The 18,188-nt window shown below is 38.3% G+C and overlaps 1 protein-coding gene across 1 annotated transcript; it reads right to left on the reverse strand.

Moving 5' to 3' along the window:
- Positions 1-2,847: 2,847 nt before the first annotated feature.
- LOC311302620 (E3 ubiquitin-protein ligase TRIM39-like) lies at positions 2,848-17,943 on the reverse strand. Its single transcript, XM_084428615.1, has 7 exons — positions 17,798-17,943; positions 14,152-14,708; positions 12,761-12,856; positions 12,404-12,637; positions 5,067-5,217; positions 3,628-3,654; positions 2,848-3,525 (listed from the first exon to the last, which is right to left on the reverse strand). Exons 2-7 carry the CDS (start codon positions 14,704-14,706, stop codon positions 2,981-2,983), a joined length of 1,608 nt encoding a protein of 535 aa, XP_084284741.1. The 5' UTR covers positions 14,707-14,708; positions 17,798-17,943; the 3' UTR covers positions 2,848-2,980.
- Positions 17,944-18,188: the final 245 nt, after the last annotated feature.

Below are 18,188 nucleotides of genomic sequence, written 5' to 3' on the forward strand. Positions count from 1 at the left end.
TTTTTTCACACAACATAACTCACAAATATTTAATTATAGGTGATGTGTTGTTGTTTTTTGAGGGCCTGCAAATAGGCCCTGCAATTTTTTTTGCACTTGTACACATTTTGTCTATCACATTTTTATTTACATAATCTAAAAACAGCAATCTTTTCAGTTTTTTTATTTTTTATTTTATTTGATCTGACAGGAGTGATGATCAGTGGGTTTGAGTTTTCAACTTCATCATTATCGCCTGGGCTGAAAAATGGATAGAAACTCATAAATACTATGTTGACTTTGATTTTCCATAGGAGTTTCATACATCAATCGATTCTGTTAAATGTGTATTATTTTTGTGTATACTCACAATAAAAACAAAGTGTGGTGCTTTTTGCAAAATAAAGAAAAATAAACACGAAGCGAGTTCTGCCTTCTCTCTGTCCGTGTAGTCCATTCTGAAACGCGTCCGAAAATGAATCATAACTCAGCGAATACTTCTCACACAGGCATGTGAGTTATGTCTTTATGAAGCTTGAAATCTCTTCTTTTAAATGAAGTAATTTATATAAAACACAAATGTTTTCAACTCATGTAATCCGTTTGAAAGCAAGGAGAGGTACCGTTTTTCCTTCTGCCTCATTATCTTTATAATCAGCTGCGGGCGCCCCGCCCCCGGCGCTATTCACATGTAAATAGTTTAGGTGATCTAGTATGCATCGCATACGCCCCCCGATCAATGCCATAAAACGCGATGAACTATCAGTAAGTCTGATAGAAAGTGTGTTTTTGAGTATGGCACGCTTCTCCGGTAATAAAGACGCCCTTCAGATGATTCTGGACAGCGAGGAAGAATGCACGATACCTGGTTGTTTCCTCAGAGGAAGATTGTAACAGACGACGAACGGCAGCATATTGAAGAGCGAATTCCGCCGAGGACACAATTTCGGAGTAAGTTTTACTTAAAAGTCTTTTGTCTTTTATTTTTCGTGTTTGCATTTATGAGGAAAAAAACAATATTACGTGACAGTTCTCCATTATGGACGCGAGCGCTCTAAGCACTAAAAGACTTTCAAACATTCACAGAGACCTCAAAACAGAAAGTACAAATCCTTTCTTTAAAACGAATTTCGTTTTGTATCAATTGTATCTTAATTTTAATAATTTTTTCATTGACAAATTTCCTGGATTTAAAGTAAATATAGGCTAGCAATCACAACATAAGGTCTGAACTGGAGATCATCATGAACCCGTAGCCTACTCGCCTCACATGTCTAAATTTTTTTTAAATATATTTACAGAAAGCTGGTTCTAAACAAAACCATCCAAAAAAAAAAAAAAACTATGTAGCCTAATAAATGTGCATTTCTCCGGTGCGTTCACTAGCCTACTGCGAAGATTGCGAGTCAATAGCCTATCATCAACTTCATCTTTGCCAGAAGTTAAATTTAAATCGCGTGTGTGAATGAATGATGTTGTTTTAGCAAACTGTATTGCTATACTGAGATGAGTAAAAATCGACTGAAATATGTTGAAATAAAATGTAGGCTATTTGTATAAGCAACGTATTAAACGGCAAATTAACAATATGCACTAATATTTCATGAAAACAACGTTACAGTCAGGCGAAATATGAAAGACAACATTTTGTTTAGTAGATTTGGGTACAGTTTTTACTGTAGAATATACTGCCACATCAAATAAGCTTTTGTTTAGCAATTTCTATATATAAAATAGCCTACTATTTTTGTCAAAAATAAAGTCATCAACTAAGATGTTAGCTGTTCCAATGTTGGCTATATTCAAAGTAGTGAATACATAGATAAAATGTAGGCCTATAATCTTTTTTTTTACAAAGAAAGAGTACACTTGAAATATTGTTGAAATTGTAATTAATGTTGTTGTAACCTTTTTAACTTTGAAATATGTATGATAAAATGTATACTTTAGTTTTTACAAAGAAAGATTACACTTGAATTGTTGTTGTAATTGTAACCTTTTTAATAAAAAATATATATTTACAAGGTAGATGTAAACAAACTATTAAAAGGTAAATATAAGCCTTTTCTTTAAATAATTTTTATTGTGTTTTATTAGTGACAAATTTGGGGAGAGGATAAATATTCCAAAACTGAAAATACAGTATGAGAATTAACTGCACAATTACTAGACATGTTTTCCTTGGATATTATAGGCCAAATTGCAAGCACAATATGTGGAAAAATAAAAAAGAATTGAGATGCTTCCAACTGTTGCTCTTGCATTCTTGTGGCTCAGTGACTCACCTGAATGAATGGCTAATTAAGTATGCAGGCCCCATTGTCTCCTGAGGTGTGAACCACTAAATATGCATGATCGTTGATGCCCACTCCGCATATTGCCTTTCCAAACAGAAAGTGCTTTGCAAAATTCAAATCAATGTATTGTGTTATGTGAATGATTAGGCAGGGTGATTTTCACATCATTTTGAAGAAAAAACACTAGGCAATGACATCTATTAGACAAAAGTCTTATTGGCACATATTTAGTGTGTGTTTTGTGGTCTTATTTCAGAAACTTTAGTTTTTAGTTTTTTCAATAACCACGCATAAACATTATTCTCTCAAAAATGCAGACATGTACATTCTTGTTGCTCACATATTATGGTAGCCCTGTTTGTGCTAAATAGTGTGTAATTTTTTTTTGCCATTAATATGTTTATAAGCAACTGAAAAAAGCACAAATGTCAGGGCATGTCAGAACATCTCAAGGACCCCAAAAACACCTTAGACCCCAGAGGGTTAATAGTAAGAATTTAACCTTAATCTAAAGTGTGAACATATTTTTTCACACAACATAACTCACAAATATTTAATTATAGGTGATGTGTTGTTGTTTTTTGAGGGCCTGCAAATAGGCCCTGCAATTTTTTTTTGCACTTGTACACATTTTGTCTATCACATTTTTATTTACATAATCTAAAAACAGCAATCTTTTCAGTTTTTTTATTTTTTATTTTATTTTATCTGACAGGAGTGATGATCAGTGGGTTTGAGTTTTCAACTTCATCATTATCGCCTGGGCTAAAAAATGGATAGAGTTTGTCAGTGAAAGTCTGACCAGTGAAAGAGTAGAGATGAGATCTGGACTCCACGTCATAAAAAGAGACCAGACCCTCCTCATAATCCACAAACACACCAACCTTCTCAGGGTTCACTCTCTGAGAGAATATAACCGCTGGATTATCACTAACTACATTTTGATCCTCATTAATCAGACCCAGAATCCAGTATCCATTCTCAGGACTCGGGAAACTGTCAATCTTCTCCTTCCTGTTAATGGATTCTCTGATCACTCCTAAAGCCCACTCAGTCTTTCCCTTCACCTGCACCTCATAGTAAAATCTCCCTGAACTGAATCCCTGCTTTGCCAGAACAAACAAACTCTTATCAAATCTCTTTGTTTTTTCCGGGACGTCCTGCTCAACGTCTCCACAACTGACTTGTTTTCCATCATCAGACAGGATGAGATATGGATTCACTGTATCAGGATCCAGAGTCACATCCACTGAGAGAGATCAGACATTATCAATCAACTTGAACAGTATATAATAAAGATTAACACAGTATTGTGAGTGTATTGAAGAAAATGGTGTCAATCACACTGTACCTGCAAACTTCTGCACAAACTTCAACCCTGTGGACACAGATGACAATATAATGATGAATTATTTATAGCAATAGTTTCAGTGAGTTTCTCTCCACTGGCAGCATCAGTGGCATGTAAATGTTGTTTGTAAAACAATGCAGAATGTGTTTACAGCAAATATACTTACAATGGAGGTCTACGGGACAAATATAATGAGGATTTAACTCTCATACTGTGTTTGTCTCCTGTTTCCTGTCTTGGTGTTTAGGGGTCAATATGGCAAACATTTATAGTGATTATATAAAAATAAACATTTTAATAATACAAATTATATAGGCCTATAATTTTTGTTTACTTCTCATCTATACATTAATGCTTTGTTTTTAGGGAATATAAAATATACCTTTTTTTTAAACAAAATTTCTCAACTACACCATTAGCATGCATATGAAATATTACATTTTTATGAATTCAAATTAAATACTGAGTCATTTCTTGATATTGATCTAGGTGTTAGAGGCAGAATTCTGCTTTCTGCTGGTTAGAGAAAAATATGCAGTGAATATAATTTTAGAAAAAAGTGTAATGATCATATACATCCAGCAGAAGCCCATAGAGATCTATTCATTTTCTGGAGGTGGCTAACTGCTCTTATTACAGCTTTTGTGGTGTATATTTTGTGAATATATATTTAAAAAGTTTAAATACATTAAACCAGTATTTTTTTTTATTATCAAAGTTGAGATTTTTTGTTGTTGTTTGAGGTCTGTTGTCGTGTTTTTGCAATGCCAAATGTATTTATGCCACACAAGTTGCCACTAAAAGTCAAGACTTGATTGTAATCGCATATTATTTATTTCAATTATCCAAATGTATAAAAATAATTAACTTTAGAACAAGAAATTAATCAGCATAAGCAGATATGAAAAGGAGTGAAGAGTGAACACTGTGTGTGTGCGAGAGATCATGTTCGACATTGCATTTGTGCTCTAGTACTCATTTTTGTGTGTGAACATTTTCAGATTTATGCTTGATAACTAAAGTTTGATAAATAAACTAATTTCGCTTTTGAATACGATTTTTTATTTTTCCATTAATGTTATATTTTTTGGGTTAGGATTATTATGTTTTTGCAATAAATAAATATTAATTTCTATTTTAAACTTTATTTGTATTCACTCTGCCTGTTTAATTCAGCCACACATGTTTTTGTGCCCATTACTCGGTTTCCATTACACATGTACACGCGTTACATCCTTCCCTTGTCGTTAAAGTAAAACTACTTTAACACGAGTTTACACGTAAAGAACTTTACAGGGTTAGTTGTTTTATTACATTTTTGAAACAATGCAGTCCTTTACAAACTGAACTTAAATTGGATTTAACCCATACTATCCCTTGAAAACATTATTTTCTTACTTAATGAATTTTTTTTTTTACTGTATTTGATATTCACATACCAGTTTGACTGAGTTTTTCATTCAGTGTCTCATCTAGAGTTTTCTTCAGTTCAGTCAGAGCTCTATGCAGAGAGTTCACATTCACATCAGAGTCAATCCTGATCTCAGTCCAGTTCTTGGTGTGTGGACGAGTGTTCAGGGATGAGCTCATCTACAGCAGGAGAGAGATAAGACTGTTAAATGTGTTAATTTTTATGTTTGTAGTTGGGTTCATACAGATTCTGTAAAATGAAATTCCAGGACTTTCAAGGACTTTTCAAGCACTACTTTTTTGGATTTCAAGGACTTCAATCAGCACTTATCAAACAATATCTTTATTATTTTTATAAATTACATATATATGGTATCACTATGGTTTCACTTCATAGAGATCCTAATCCATTGATCAGCACTGTCAGGCAAATTGAAAGGAATTTGAAACAGATTTTTTTCCATGAATATATGATTGACCTGAAGAATTAAAGTTGTTTTATATACTTATCATATACTTAATATAATGCTCATAGCCATGTGAAATAGCTCTATATCTCAGATGGGCTGCAGCATTAATTTTTCGTGAAACGATTGTATTTTTTCAACAACAAAAAAATCGAAATATTTTTAATTAGGGATTTACCGATACCACTTTTTGCAGAACGAGTCCGATACCGATACTTTCATTTTTGTTACTCGCCGATACCAATACTGTAATTGTTGTTACAATACTGTAATTGTAATTGTAACTGTAACTGTAATTTTTACTGCATTTGTAATTTTTAAATGTATTAGTAGATAAACCAAAAGAATATAAATCATATTAGTTGGCTTAATTTGTTCATCAAATATATATTTCCTTCAGTTATTTTCATGCTTAATTAAGCCTGCTAAAATGCATTGTAGCTTCTGTTACTGTTACTGTTCATTCTATTGCTCTATCATATTTTATCTTTCATTTAATAGCACAGCACATATTTAGAGCTGCTTCAGCAGGGCTCAGGATCGGGTCAGTGGTACAAATGTTTAGACACCAGTGAAATACCAATTATTTAATCCAATTTTGATACTATACCAGCCTAATTAATGTGAATTTAAAACATTAAAGACAAGTAAGCAGTCAGTAACAAAATAAGAACAAATAATCAAATTACAAATAGGACAAATAAATACAATAGAACAAAGAAAGGCTACAAATGAAATAAACAGTGTTTTTAGAGTTTTTCAGGTAGATCTAACAGGTACAGAAATTTGATTGTAATCAAATTTAATCAAATGTAATCAAATGTGAAAAAATTGCATATTCATTAGGCCCTACTGTATAAATAAAATATAGATAGGTCTTTTTGTAAAGTTCAAAAGGGTAGCCTATTTAGTAAAGAGCATTGAGTAATTTCTTTGTCCTTTGTTTGGTAAATATTAAAACACAGCTGCAGGTTTATTACACTGCTGTCCCTAGACCGATCGCACGGACCCCATTTGAACATGGCTGCATTCACTTGAGATATAACCGCCTTTGTTTACTAGGATACTCACCAAGACCAGCATTTTTACATCATTTTGTGTGAATTCGTTTTATTTTCTTTGCCATTGACATCCGACTGAACTACAAACTTTCCACTGATGTCTGTTTAAAAGGATGTGACCGCGCGTCTGTCTTCTCTCATCAGCTCGCGCACCACAGCTATGTGTTACTATATTGCGTTTAATATTCTACAAATAAGATACATTTACTTCATAGACAGCCTTCTTTTATCCCCATTATACTCTCTGTCATGAGTGTTTCTTTGTCTGGACACACACACTGTACACACACTGCCTGGTAGGCCTATTCGGTTGTTGATATGGAGCATTTTTAGGAGTACGAGTACATGAGCTCGGTATCGGTGCAGGGGCGATTCTAGGGTCAGAGCTTTAGGGGTGCTGAGCACTCAATGAGCCCCACTGCCACCACCCACCCTCTTTTCACACAAAAACCAAAAAATATGTCTATTGAAAAATAACTTTGTCATTTTAACATTGGTTCAACTAACTCCAAAATACAGATTTTTTTTTTTGAGGCCTTTTCAGAACACCAGCTTAATTGTGAGAATTCACACAGACAGCCCCCTGTAACAAACACAAAACCTTCCTCACTCAGCTGGTTTTCCTGACCGTTAACTCCATGTGCCTCCTTTTGTATCAACAGTCATCAGATTGGTTAGATTAGATTCAACTTTATTGTCATTGATTGAACAAAGTAATTAATTAAACTTTCTTTTATTGTCTAGTTTGATAGTCAGCCACAACTGAAAAATAACAGATATAAATCTAGGAGTGAATAAAAATTCATTTAAAAAGCCACAGTGAGTGTTTTCACACATACTGGTGGTATACAGTGATATGTCCAGTGCCGCTGCTAGCCATTTTGGTGCCCTAAGCATAATTCCTTTATGATGCCCCCCACCCCGACCCAGAGAAAAAAAAAGTTTGTTTTTGCCGGTTTAACTTTTTATTACCAAAAATATAACTCAATACCAATAACACAATAGCAGCATCACAGTATAAAACTTAAAGGGATACTTCAGGATTTAGCATTAAGCTTTGTATTAGTAGACAACCTGTAGTATTTTCGAATTACCGTGCTTTCCACCCTCATATCCCCCTGAGACAAGAGATTTATGTATTTTTTGTCTGGAAAAAATCCTCCGATGACGCAAAAATCGTCATTTTGCGTCATCGGAGGATTTTCTGGCCAGAGGCTAAAGACTACAGCCAGTAGGAGGAGCTGTCCCGCATGTTCTCAACCCGCCCATAGAGGGTGGGATGATCTCACTCACAGAATGTACACACAGTATCAGCCATCTTTCTTTGGAAGCTAAGCTAGCAGGCTCTTGTTCTTTGGAGAAAGCTGAGTAGTAGGGGTTACCATTCTCTTTTTCCCGGACTTGTCCGGCGGGCGAGATCGTTCAAAATGTCCGGGATTCGGCTTTTGCTTTCTGCAGTCGCCATTCATTGTTTACATGCACACCTTTTGTTTCAATCTAACTGAATTCATTCCCATTGGTGAATCTGAATGTAGTGTTTACAAGTGATCGGTTGATGTGCGATTTACCATTGCTAAGAAAATTCCCGCTCCTCCGTGAGAGATACGAGACCGACGCGTCTCAGTAATCACACCACCGGCCTCGCGCCGTTCTCCCGCGCCCCTCAGCCTCGTCCTGCTCACCACAGTAAACATAATGAATGGCGACTGTAGAACGCAAAAGCCAAATCCCGGACATTTTGGGCGATCTCGAAATCCCTGGCAAACTCAAAACGGAGTCTCAGTAGTAGCCTAGCCTTGTTGTTTTCAATTGCCCTCTCTTACCAGAAGCCGTGGCTTGGGAGTGGCCTCCTAGGGCAGCGAAGCAATTGCATTCTGGGAGTTGTTGTCTTTCATCCACATAAGCCAAAAATACATTTTCTGGCTTTTCTCAGTCTAGAAAGCTCCAAATTAAAAAAATTCTTCACATTTCTTCTACATAAATGACCTATTTTAAATACACATTCATCTTTCCAGAGGTGAAGTATCCCTTTAAGAATACTAAAAAGAGAAAGTAAAATCTTCACAGCTTTGCTGACTTTGTAAACATATGTAGAATAGCCAACACACACTACACATGTGAAAGTGCAAACTTTTCTTCAGTAAATAGAATATCAAAATAATCCAGACATGTTTTCCCAAATTCAATGTCACTTTAAATAAATTACATTTATTATACAAAATATTCAAACAAGGAATCTTATATAGCCTACCGGAAAAAAATATATAAACATTTAAAACTGAAAGCATGGCAGCCAAGGAGTTCTCCCCTTTATTCCCTGCCTCCCTCAGTACCGCAAATGGACCTATAAACCTGGGACTCAGCTTACAGGAGGGCAGCCGGAGGCGAATATCCCTGGTGGAGAGCCACACCAGCTGACCAGGAGTATAGTGAGGTGTGTCTCTTTGACGTTCGTCGGCCTGTTGTTGGAACCTCCGGACTGCCCCCTGTAGGTGGACATGGGCTGTGTCCCAGACCCTGTCACTCTCAGTGAACCAGTGCTGGGCCGCTGGAACGTCCGATGGTTCTCCTGTCCAAGGAAACAGAGGTGGTTGGTATCCTAGAACGCACTGGAACGGCGTCAGGCCTGTGGATGTTTGGCGTAGAGAGTTCTAGGCATACTCTGCCCATGGGAGATACTGGTTCCAGTGGTCCTGAGCTTCTTGGGAGTAGGTCACTCTTGATATGAACTGCGGTCCCCGATCCGATACTATATCCTCTGGTATCCGAAATGCGCAAGATCTCGGTGAATAACATTTCTGCTGTCTTGAAGGCTGTGGGAAGCCCGGAGAGGGATATCAATTTACAGGACTTGGGAAATCTATCAACGACCACTAGAATGCAGGTCTTGGAGTCGGATGATGGCAGATCGGTGACGAAATCCACGGCGAGATGGGACCAGGGTCTGTTCGGGATTGGTAGGGGCATCAGCCTCCCTTCTGGGAGACGTTGGGGTACCTTGGCCATAGCACAAGCTGTGCATCCCTGCACGTGTAACGGAGGCCAGCTAGTAGTTGCTGTGCGAGTAAACCTCACTCCTCTGATCTCAATTGGTGCTCTAGCAACAGACACTAGAGGCTGCAGTCTTTAGTCTTCTCCCTCATGGATACGAACCAGGTTGTAAGCACTTCTCAAGTCGAGTTTGGTGAAGATCCTAGCCGAACGGAGCTGTTCAAGAGCCGAAGGCACCAATGGTAACGGATATCTGTACTTGATGGTAGCAGCATTAAGGATGCAATAATCAATACATGGACAGAGTCCTCCATCTTTTTTCCCGATGAAGAAGAAGCTTGAGGCGGCAGGGGACGTAGATGGTCGAATGTATCCTTGGCGTAAAGCTTCCTCCACGTACTCCTCCATGGCCTTCTGCTCCGGGATGGACAATGGGTAAACTTTCCCATGCGGTAGAGTGGCCCCAGGCAGTAGGTCAATTGCGCAGTCCCATGGCCGGTGAGGTGGAATAGTAGTGGCGAGTTGCTTGCTAAACACGTCCTGGAACGCCCGGTATTCTGGAGGAATCTTGTGAGATGAATCTGTGGCTAGACTCTCTACGGAGGTTGAACCTAGGATTGCAGGGGAAGTGGATAGGAAAGGAGTAGTGGAGTTGTTCTTGATGGGACGTAGACAATGCATTTTACAGTAATCACTCCAGTGGCGTACTTCTCCAGATGTCCAGCAGATGTCAGACGAGTGTTGGTTAAGCCATGGGCGTCCCAGGACGACATCGGATGTAGAGCCCTCCAGTACCAGTAAAGAGCATCTTTCTTGGTGTAGACAACCGATGGAAAGTTGTAACTCGGGACTGCAGTGATGAATACTTTTTTTACTGAGGGGTTTTCCTAGGATGGAGTGTATACTCAGTGGTTGATTCAGTCGTCGACGGCGGGCTTGCAAACGGTTGAGCAGTGAAGCTGAGATGAAATTCCCTGCGGTGCCGGAGTCAATCAGAGCTTTCGCTGGAATAGAATGTTTTCGATAGGTGAGTAATACTGGAGTTTGCTTCAGGTTAGATACTGGGAATGGTAGATCTACTGTACTCACCGCCGAATGACTGGGACGAACGGGACATTCAGCACGATAATGTTCAGAAGCTCCACAGTAGAGGCACAGGGTATTGGTACGACGTCGGTTACGTTCAGCTGTAGTTAGTCGTCCCGAATCGATTTCCATAGGCTCTGGTACTGGAGGGCTTACGGGCGAGGAGAAGCGAGGAGAGAGTGCAGAGGAATTTTTGAAGCAAGCAGTGCGGTGTTGGGCTATGAGTATCGAGCGTTGGATGAGTTTTTCAATCCCGATGGCGTCGTCATAAATTGCCAGTTGTAAACAGATGTCTGGGTAGAGCCCTTGACGATAAGCTGTCATCAAAGCGATTTCGTTCCATCCGCTGCTTGCAGCGATTGTCCGAAACTTCAAAGCGTAATCTGAAACAGAGGAAGTGCCTTGTCGTAGGCGAAATAACTGATCATGAACAGATATGGCATTGGATGATTGAGAAAATACGGTGTGAAAATGTTCAAGGAACCCGTTTAAAGACTGTAATGCGGGTGCATTGGAATCCCAGAGAGCTTGAGCCCAGTTCAATGCTCGACCTGTGAGCAGAGAAATTATAAAAACAATTTTGGTCTTTTCGGAAATGAACTGAACAGCATTTACCTCCATGTATAGTTTGCACTGTAGAAGAAATCCTTTGCACTCTCCCTCGCCCGAATAAGAAGCAGGTTTGGCCATGGGACTTACTGAGGCAGGTCGGTAATTTTGAAGAGTATGACGAAATTCCGTAAGAGTTTCTTGAAGTGTTGGTTGCTGTGCGACGGCTGCACTAACAGTGGCGTATGCTGTGGTATCCATAAGCGACGGTGATGCGGTGGCACCCAGAGAGGCATCGGTGGATGAAGCGGAGATCTCAGAAGCCGAGGGAGCTTGCATGGTGTGTGATCCGGTCTTCTGTCACACTAATACAAGGATGAAGACTCAGAGAATGACGTTAACAGAGTTTATTTAGACACGTATGCAACTCCTGAATACAGGAAACAGCTTCGAGGTCCTCCCAGGGAAGCACAGAGAGAATAATGGAAACTCGTGCAGCCACGAAGATACTTGGATTAAATGATCACGGGGAATATCCTTGAACCAGGCAGGAACGTTAGGAACCGGGGAGTCACAGGCGTCAAAAGACGAGACCGGACAGTGAGCTGTGGAATGACTGGGGTTTAAATACAGAGCCGGCGTGGTAAGTGATGAGGTGCAGGTGCTGTGAATCAGAATTCCGGTGATTGTGATCGGGACCAGGTGTGCTGAGTTGATGCTGGCTGGGGTGTGTCGTTGAGTGACTCTGTGACATAAAGTGGGTAAGGTTTAACAGTAAAATCTCAATTTAGCTTGCACCGAAGTTATAATAACATAGTATGCTAACATTAACGTTGCTCCCGATGGCCAGTCCGGGCCTGATGAGCTCGGTATTGGTGCATCCCTATTTTTAATAATTCAAGCACTTTTCAAGTACCTCTTCAAAAATATGTCTGTTTTCAAGGGTTTTTCAGGACTTCAATTTCAAAGAGTTAAATTAAAGTACTTCAAGCACTTTAAGCACCTTGTACGAACCCTATGTTTTACACAGTAACTACCTTTCAAACACAGTTAACTCATTTTTCAAATTTGACTTTATTACCATTTTATTACCTTTTGTACAATTTCTAACAGACTGTTACAAATATAATGTTCAAGCAGCTCATCATGTTTGTGAACAGAGAGTTTGTCCTGTAATATTGTACATAGTGATTGAGACAGATGTTGACAGACCTGTATGAGATGGAGATGATCGTCAGTGTGTGAGAGCTGCTCCAGCTCAGTGTTTCTCCTCTTCAGCTCAGTGATTTCCTGATGCAGCTCTTTAATGAGATCTTCAGCCTGTTTCTCTGCTGCTTTCTGCTGTTCCTCCATCATCTTCAGCTGATCAGACTGACATCTCTCAATGGAGCGGATCAGATCAGTGAAGATCTCAACACTGGAGGATTTCTCTTCCTCTGTGTTTCTCTGATAAATCAGATAAAATAGAAGATCTGTCTATTAAGTTTTATCTGTTTAATTGATAACCTTTATTAAGCAGAATGAAATATAATGCATTATAAAGTTTACAATGTTTTAACTTCCACTCACCTTTCTCAGCTCTACTGAGTGCTGGATCTCTTGAATCTTCTTTATTCTGTCCTGGATCATCTGATGAACATCAGTTTGTCTCTTAGCCAGATGATTCTACATACAGAGAAAAACAGATAACTGTATCCTCTGAAAAAAATCTCATTAAAAGTGGCTGGAAATGTCTTTGAGGATAACATTCTTACAATGTTGAAAAAATCAGCTTTTAGCAGATTTATGATAAAAATAAAAAACTATTGGCAGTTTAAAGATAGGGTAGGAAATTTCAGTGAGGCTAGCAAGCAAGCTAAGTTTTGATAAGCATAAGATCCAACCCTCCCTTCAGAGAGTCTCCAAAGCGTCACAAGAGATGGTGATAAATTACCTCATGTCTCAAAGCACATAATATTACAATAATAATGAACGTAAACAACTTACAGAGCTCTTACTTGTACCACCTGACTGCTGCAGATTCATTTCGGCATTGATAGGGTTGACATAGAAACGCATAAATCAGAGTCTGAGGACGTGAACAGCTCCGGGGAGAACGTTATGGGTTGCCATCTCTTAATTACGGTTACGACTGTCACATCCACCAGCTGGAGTGCCCTTAATCTCCACCAGAAGGCACCCCTCCTGACGCCTGGGCTTTTATATTATGGACCTCATTTCTCAGTATCCTTTTTATCATGATTGTGTGATTTTGTTCATCTGTGTGTGATTACCCTTGTTAAAGTCTGCCAATTTAAGCCCTGTGTTTCCATTCTCACTTTGCATAGTCTTGTTTTGTGTTACACTGCTATTCTGAGCGCCTGTATCCTGGTTTAACTTCTCTTGTCTTGGTCTTGGTCTTCTGCCCATTGGCCACGATATACTTGTTTGCCTGTGATTTTGGACTATCGTACATTTGGATTGTTTGCTATATGGTTTTGACCCTATGCCTGTTATATGGATTACCATTCTGGATTGTCCCAATAAAGCTGCATTTGGATCTTCAACCCAAGTCTCGGAGTAGTTTGTGACACACCATGGCGTGAACGCAGCATAGCTCATTGTTTTGGTTCAGGAGGAACTGTAAAAGACGGCTGCTGTTTGTTTGTGGTCCTTAGTGACTGTGTCCGAAATCGCCCCCTTTACCCTTAAACAGGGTAATATTTGATGGGACAGCCATTCGTAGTGCTGTCCAAAACCATAGTGAACGTTATTGAGTGCACTAATTTAATCCCACAATGCACCGCAATAATGAGTGTACAACCGTTGTACACTCAATGGCTAGAGAATACCCATAATGCACTGATTGATCATATCATTTTTTTACAGTGTGCTTCAGGGAGTTTCATTTTGTAACACCAGCCAATGTGTCATCCTTATAAGGTTATAAAGGTTTAAGTGTTTCGTCTGTAACTCTTTACCTTCTTCTCTCGACTCTCCTCCTCTATAGGAACAGTGTTGTGAGTCCTGTGTTGTCCTTCAGTGCAGAACAGACAAACACACGTCTGGTCATCTCTACAGAACAGCTCCAGAGGTCTCTCGTGTTTCTGGCATATATAATCCTCCAGATTTTCCACAGGATTGATCAGTGTGTGTTTCTTTAGACGTGGGACACTGTGATGAGGCTCCAGATGAGTCTCACAGTAAGAGCTTGGACACGTCAGGCAGGTCTTCACTGCTTTCAGCTTTCTTTCACCACAGAAGTCACAGAACACCTCAGATCCTCCTAGTTTGAGCTTCTCCTTAAAGTGTTGCACAACCTCTCTGAGTGTTGTATTAATCTTGAGCTCAGGTCTTTTGCTGAATTTTTCTTTACAGAGTGGACAGAAGCAGGTCTGTGTGTTCGTCCAGCACTTGCTCAGGCAGGTTCTGCAGAAGTTGTGTCCACATGGAGTGGTGACTGGATCAGTGAACACTTCCAGGCAGATGGAGCACTGGAGCTCCTCATTTAGTGCTGGACCACTGGAGGACGCCATGACTGAAAAGATAAGTAATGACGACAATAAATAATCTGCATTGCTGAAGAGACCAACTTTCATAATAAAAATAATGTTCACTGAGTAATTTAGTTTGTGTTCTAAAATGTATGTTGCATGGTTAAAAATGATTATAACTAAAATCTGTACTATGAACCACTGTCAAGCAGTCAAAGCAGCCATACGTGCCATAAACTGGCGTATATGAGTCATCAGTTTCTGACAGGAAGTTCCTCCACCTCTAACTCTAACCTCACTGAGCCTATAAGCTCCGCCTCTAACTCTAACCTCACTGAGCCTATAAGCTCCGCCTCTAATTGCCCGTCTGAGACTGCTGGCCTTACGGTGTGTTCACACGGGGCGTCAGCGTCAACGCTTCCCATTGACTTTGAATGGGTGACGTCAAGCGTTGCCGAAAAGAATTGTGGATCCGTCGGCGGCGCTTCACTGGCGTTGCTCGCGGCAGAAGTTGAGAATTTTTCAACTTCTGCCGCGAGCAACGCCAGTGAAGCGCCGCAGACGGAAGCGTCAGCCAATCAGGATCTCTCTATGCAAATACAGTAGCCAGGCGGCAGCCAATCACGTTCATCCTGTTCAAGAGCAGCAAACTGAGGATAAATTTTAAAATGGAGGAGAAACTAATTATTGCGGTGGGCAATCACCCGGTCCTTTATGACCAATCACTTTTTATGTTCCATGTTGAATGACAATGAAGCTTGTTGTTGAGATCCTGTCTAATTTCACTGGCTGACGCTGCTATGACCATGGCGTCAGTGCCAAACTTCAGCCACGCCTTCCGTCAAGCGTTGACGCTGACGCCCCGTGTGAACACACCGTTATACTTTAGATGGCTGTAGTTAGATCTATTGGGCTGCAAAAGAATCATCTAAATACAGAAACTAAACGTGTCTCTGGGAGCCACAGTACAACACCATTTTATACAATCATGAAAAGGTCTTTGTATTTATAAAAGTTATATATAAAAGACAGCAAAGAAAGGGGTGAAATTGTAATTTTTCAAACAAACAAATAACCCACTAAGCAAACATCTGTACACACCAGCTGTCAGTTTTTTTAACGGACTTCTACTAGAAAAATCGGTAACACTTTATAATAACTGCATGGTATTAATCATTAGTTAAGCATATACTAAGCAGTTAATTCATAAAGCATGAATTGACATTAATAAGCAGTTTATAAATAGCCTACAGCTATAAATGCTTTACTCTTGATTTATAAGCATACCTATAATGTGTTTAATAATTGGGTAACACTTTAGAATAATAGTCCGTAGTTAACAAGTAGCTATGCAGGAAGTAATAGGTAGTACTGCATTAACACCGAACTTAATACTATTAACTAATATGGAAGCAATATTAACTAAGCAGTAAGTAATAGCTAATTTAGTACAACCCGTTTGAGGCACAAGCTTCTGAAATGTTACGACCATGTTAAAAGTAAAAAAAAAAACCCACAATTGTTCACTTTTTAGACATGTTACTTTTGTGATTAGTAATTAATTGGTTATTCTTTCTTAGTTCACAAGTAGTTCTCAATGAGGATATATTTCTTTAGTAATAATCAAATACCTACCAAGGAACTACCTTTGTACTAAATTAGCTATTACTTACTGCTTAGTTAATATTGCTTCCATATTAGTTAATAGTATTAAGTTCGGTGTTAATGCAGTACTACCTATTACTTCCTGCATAGCTACTTGTTAACTACGGACCATTATTCTAAAGTGTTACCAATAATTGTATTGTCATAATTTATTAATGATCAATTTATCATTTCTAAATGAAGTATAGCATTATTTACAAACCAGTTACATTATTTACCATTGTTTACAAACTAGGTGTTGTCATTGATTAATAAGATCACTTAGAAAGTGTAAGTAAATGTAATGCAGGTAGTTATAAAGCATTTAGTGGTCAGTTCACTATTTTGTGAGCTTATCTAAAGTGAGGACTAGTTATGCTTTGTAAAGCTTTTACAAAGGAGATTTAAAGACTCATTTATCTTCTAAACATAAAAAGGAAACAACAGTGATACAGAACATATAAATATTTAACAGCCTTTAAATCTCCTTTATAAATGCTTTACAATAACTAGTCCTCACTTTAGATGAGCTCACAAAAATAGTTAACTGACCACTACTAAATGCTTTATAACTACCTGAATTAACCATGAATTACAGTAGAAATACATGTTAATAAAGCATTTATTAACTATTACTATATGTCTGAATAATAATATGTATTTAAACAGTTTATTAATCATTTACTTACACTTTCTAAGTGATCTTATGAACCACTGACAACTCCTAAATAACTGGTTTGTAAATAATGCTATAGACCTTATGCACCAGAGAAACAAGGGCGCCGCCATCTTTGGAATATTGTCTTTTAACTTCCGTTTTGCGGTCGCTCTGTATATTTATATGGCATTTCTGTCCAGGAGTAATTAGCTTTTTAAGTGGATTTACTTAATGTAAAGTTAACGAAAGTTATCATGAGGACTGTAATGTTTAAAGCAGATGACTAACAAATGTAAATCGACCGGGAAGATTTTAAAACGAGCCGTTCATTAATAAACACGCAAAACGCTGTGAAAATACAGACCGGAAGTCAAAAGACAATGAGCGCAGCGCTGAAAAGGGGCGGAGCTACATAAGGTCTATACTTCATTTAGAAATGATAAATGATCATTAATAAAATATGAAAATACAATTATTAAACACATTATAGATATGCTTTAAAATCAAGAACAAAGCATTTATAACTTTATTTATAAACTGCTTAATGTCTATTAATGCTTTATAAATGACGAATTAACTGTTTACTAATGCTTAACTAATGATTAATAGCGTGCAGTTATTATAAAGTGTTAACGAAAAATCATTTAGATTTTTCATTCGTTCATTCTGTTGCTAGTTCAAGTACTTCCTGTTTCTAAAGTCTCTAAAGTGTTACGTGACCACAAATAATCAAACTTTGATTTATAGCCAAAAAAAAAAAAAAAAAGACTATTTTTACCAACAATCATGCTACCAAACTACAGAACTAGCTCTAACATTTCCATCGCTTACCTGTGAGTGAATATCAGATCTGGTCATTAATTTCAGAGTTTCTGAAATGAAATGCTGTTGTTTGATGAAGCTTCCAGTTCATCTGTTTAGTTTCACTTCCACGGAAATCTTTTACATACTTGCAGTGATACTATAGCTCCGCCCATAATCATAAATATGGAACAGTTCATAATTCATCCCTGCTGAGTGTGTAAACAGTGTAAGAAACTTTTTATCAAGTTATCAGTTATCACAATTGCAGCTTGATAGAAACGACACACGCTAAACATGTTCCACAGTGAATGAAAGCATGTTAATAAAGTCTGTAAGTCCAGACTCCTGCCCGTAGAAACGCAAGGTCCGACAACGGGCTGAAGGTTTGGTGACGCCCATCTCTGGACTCGGCCGTGAA

This window comes from Rutilus rutilus (assembly GCF_951802725.1).
Source record: "Rutilus rutilus genome assembly, chromosome: 13".
NCBI classification, from domain to species: domain Eukaryota; kingdom Metazoa; phylum Chordata; class Actinopteri; order Cypriniformes; family Leuciscidae; genus Rutilus; species Rutilus rutilus.

What these genes read in the sequence shown, in the direction of transcription:
- LOC311302620 (XM_084428615.1), bottom strand. Translation starts at nt 14,706, where the DNA reads ATGGCGTCCTCCAGTGGTCCAGCACTAAATGAGGAGCTCCAGTGCTCC. An exon ending in ACTCAGTAGAGCTGAGAAAG is followed by an intron (nt 12,638 to 12,760) that starts GTGAGTGGAAGT and finishes CTGATTTATCAG; the next exon opens with AGAAACACAGAGGAAGAGAA. An exon ending in ATCATCTCCATCTCATACAG is followed by an intron (nt 5,218 to 12,403) that starts GTCTGTCAACAT and finishes CTCCTGCTGTAG; the next exon opens with ATGAGCTCATCCCTGAACAC.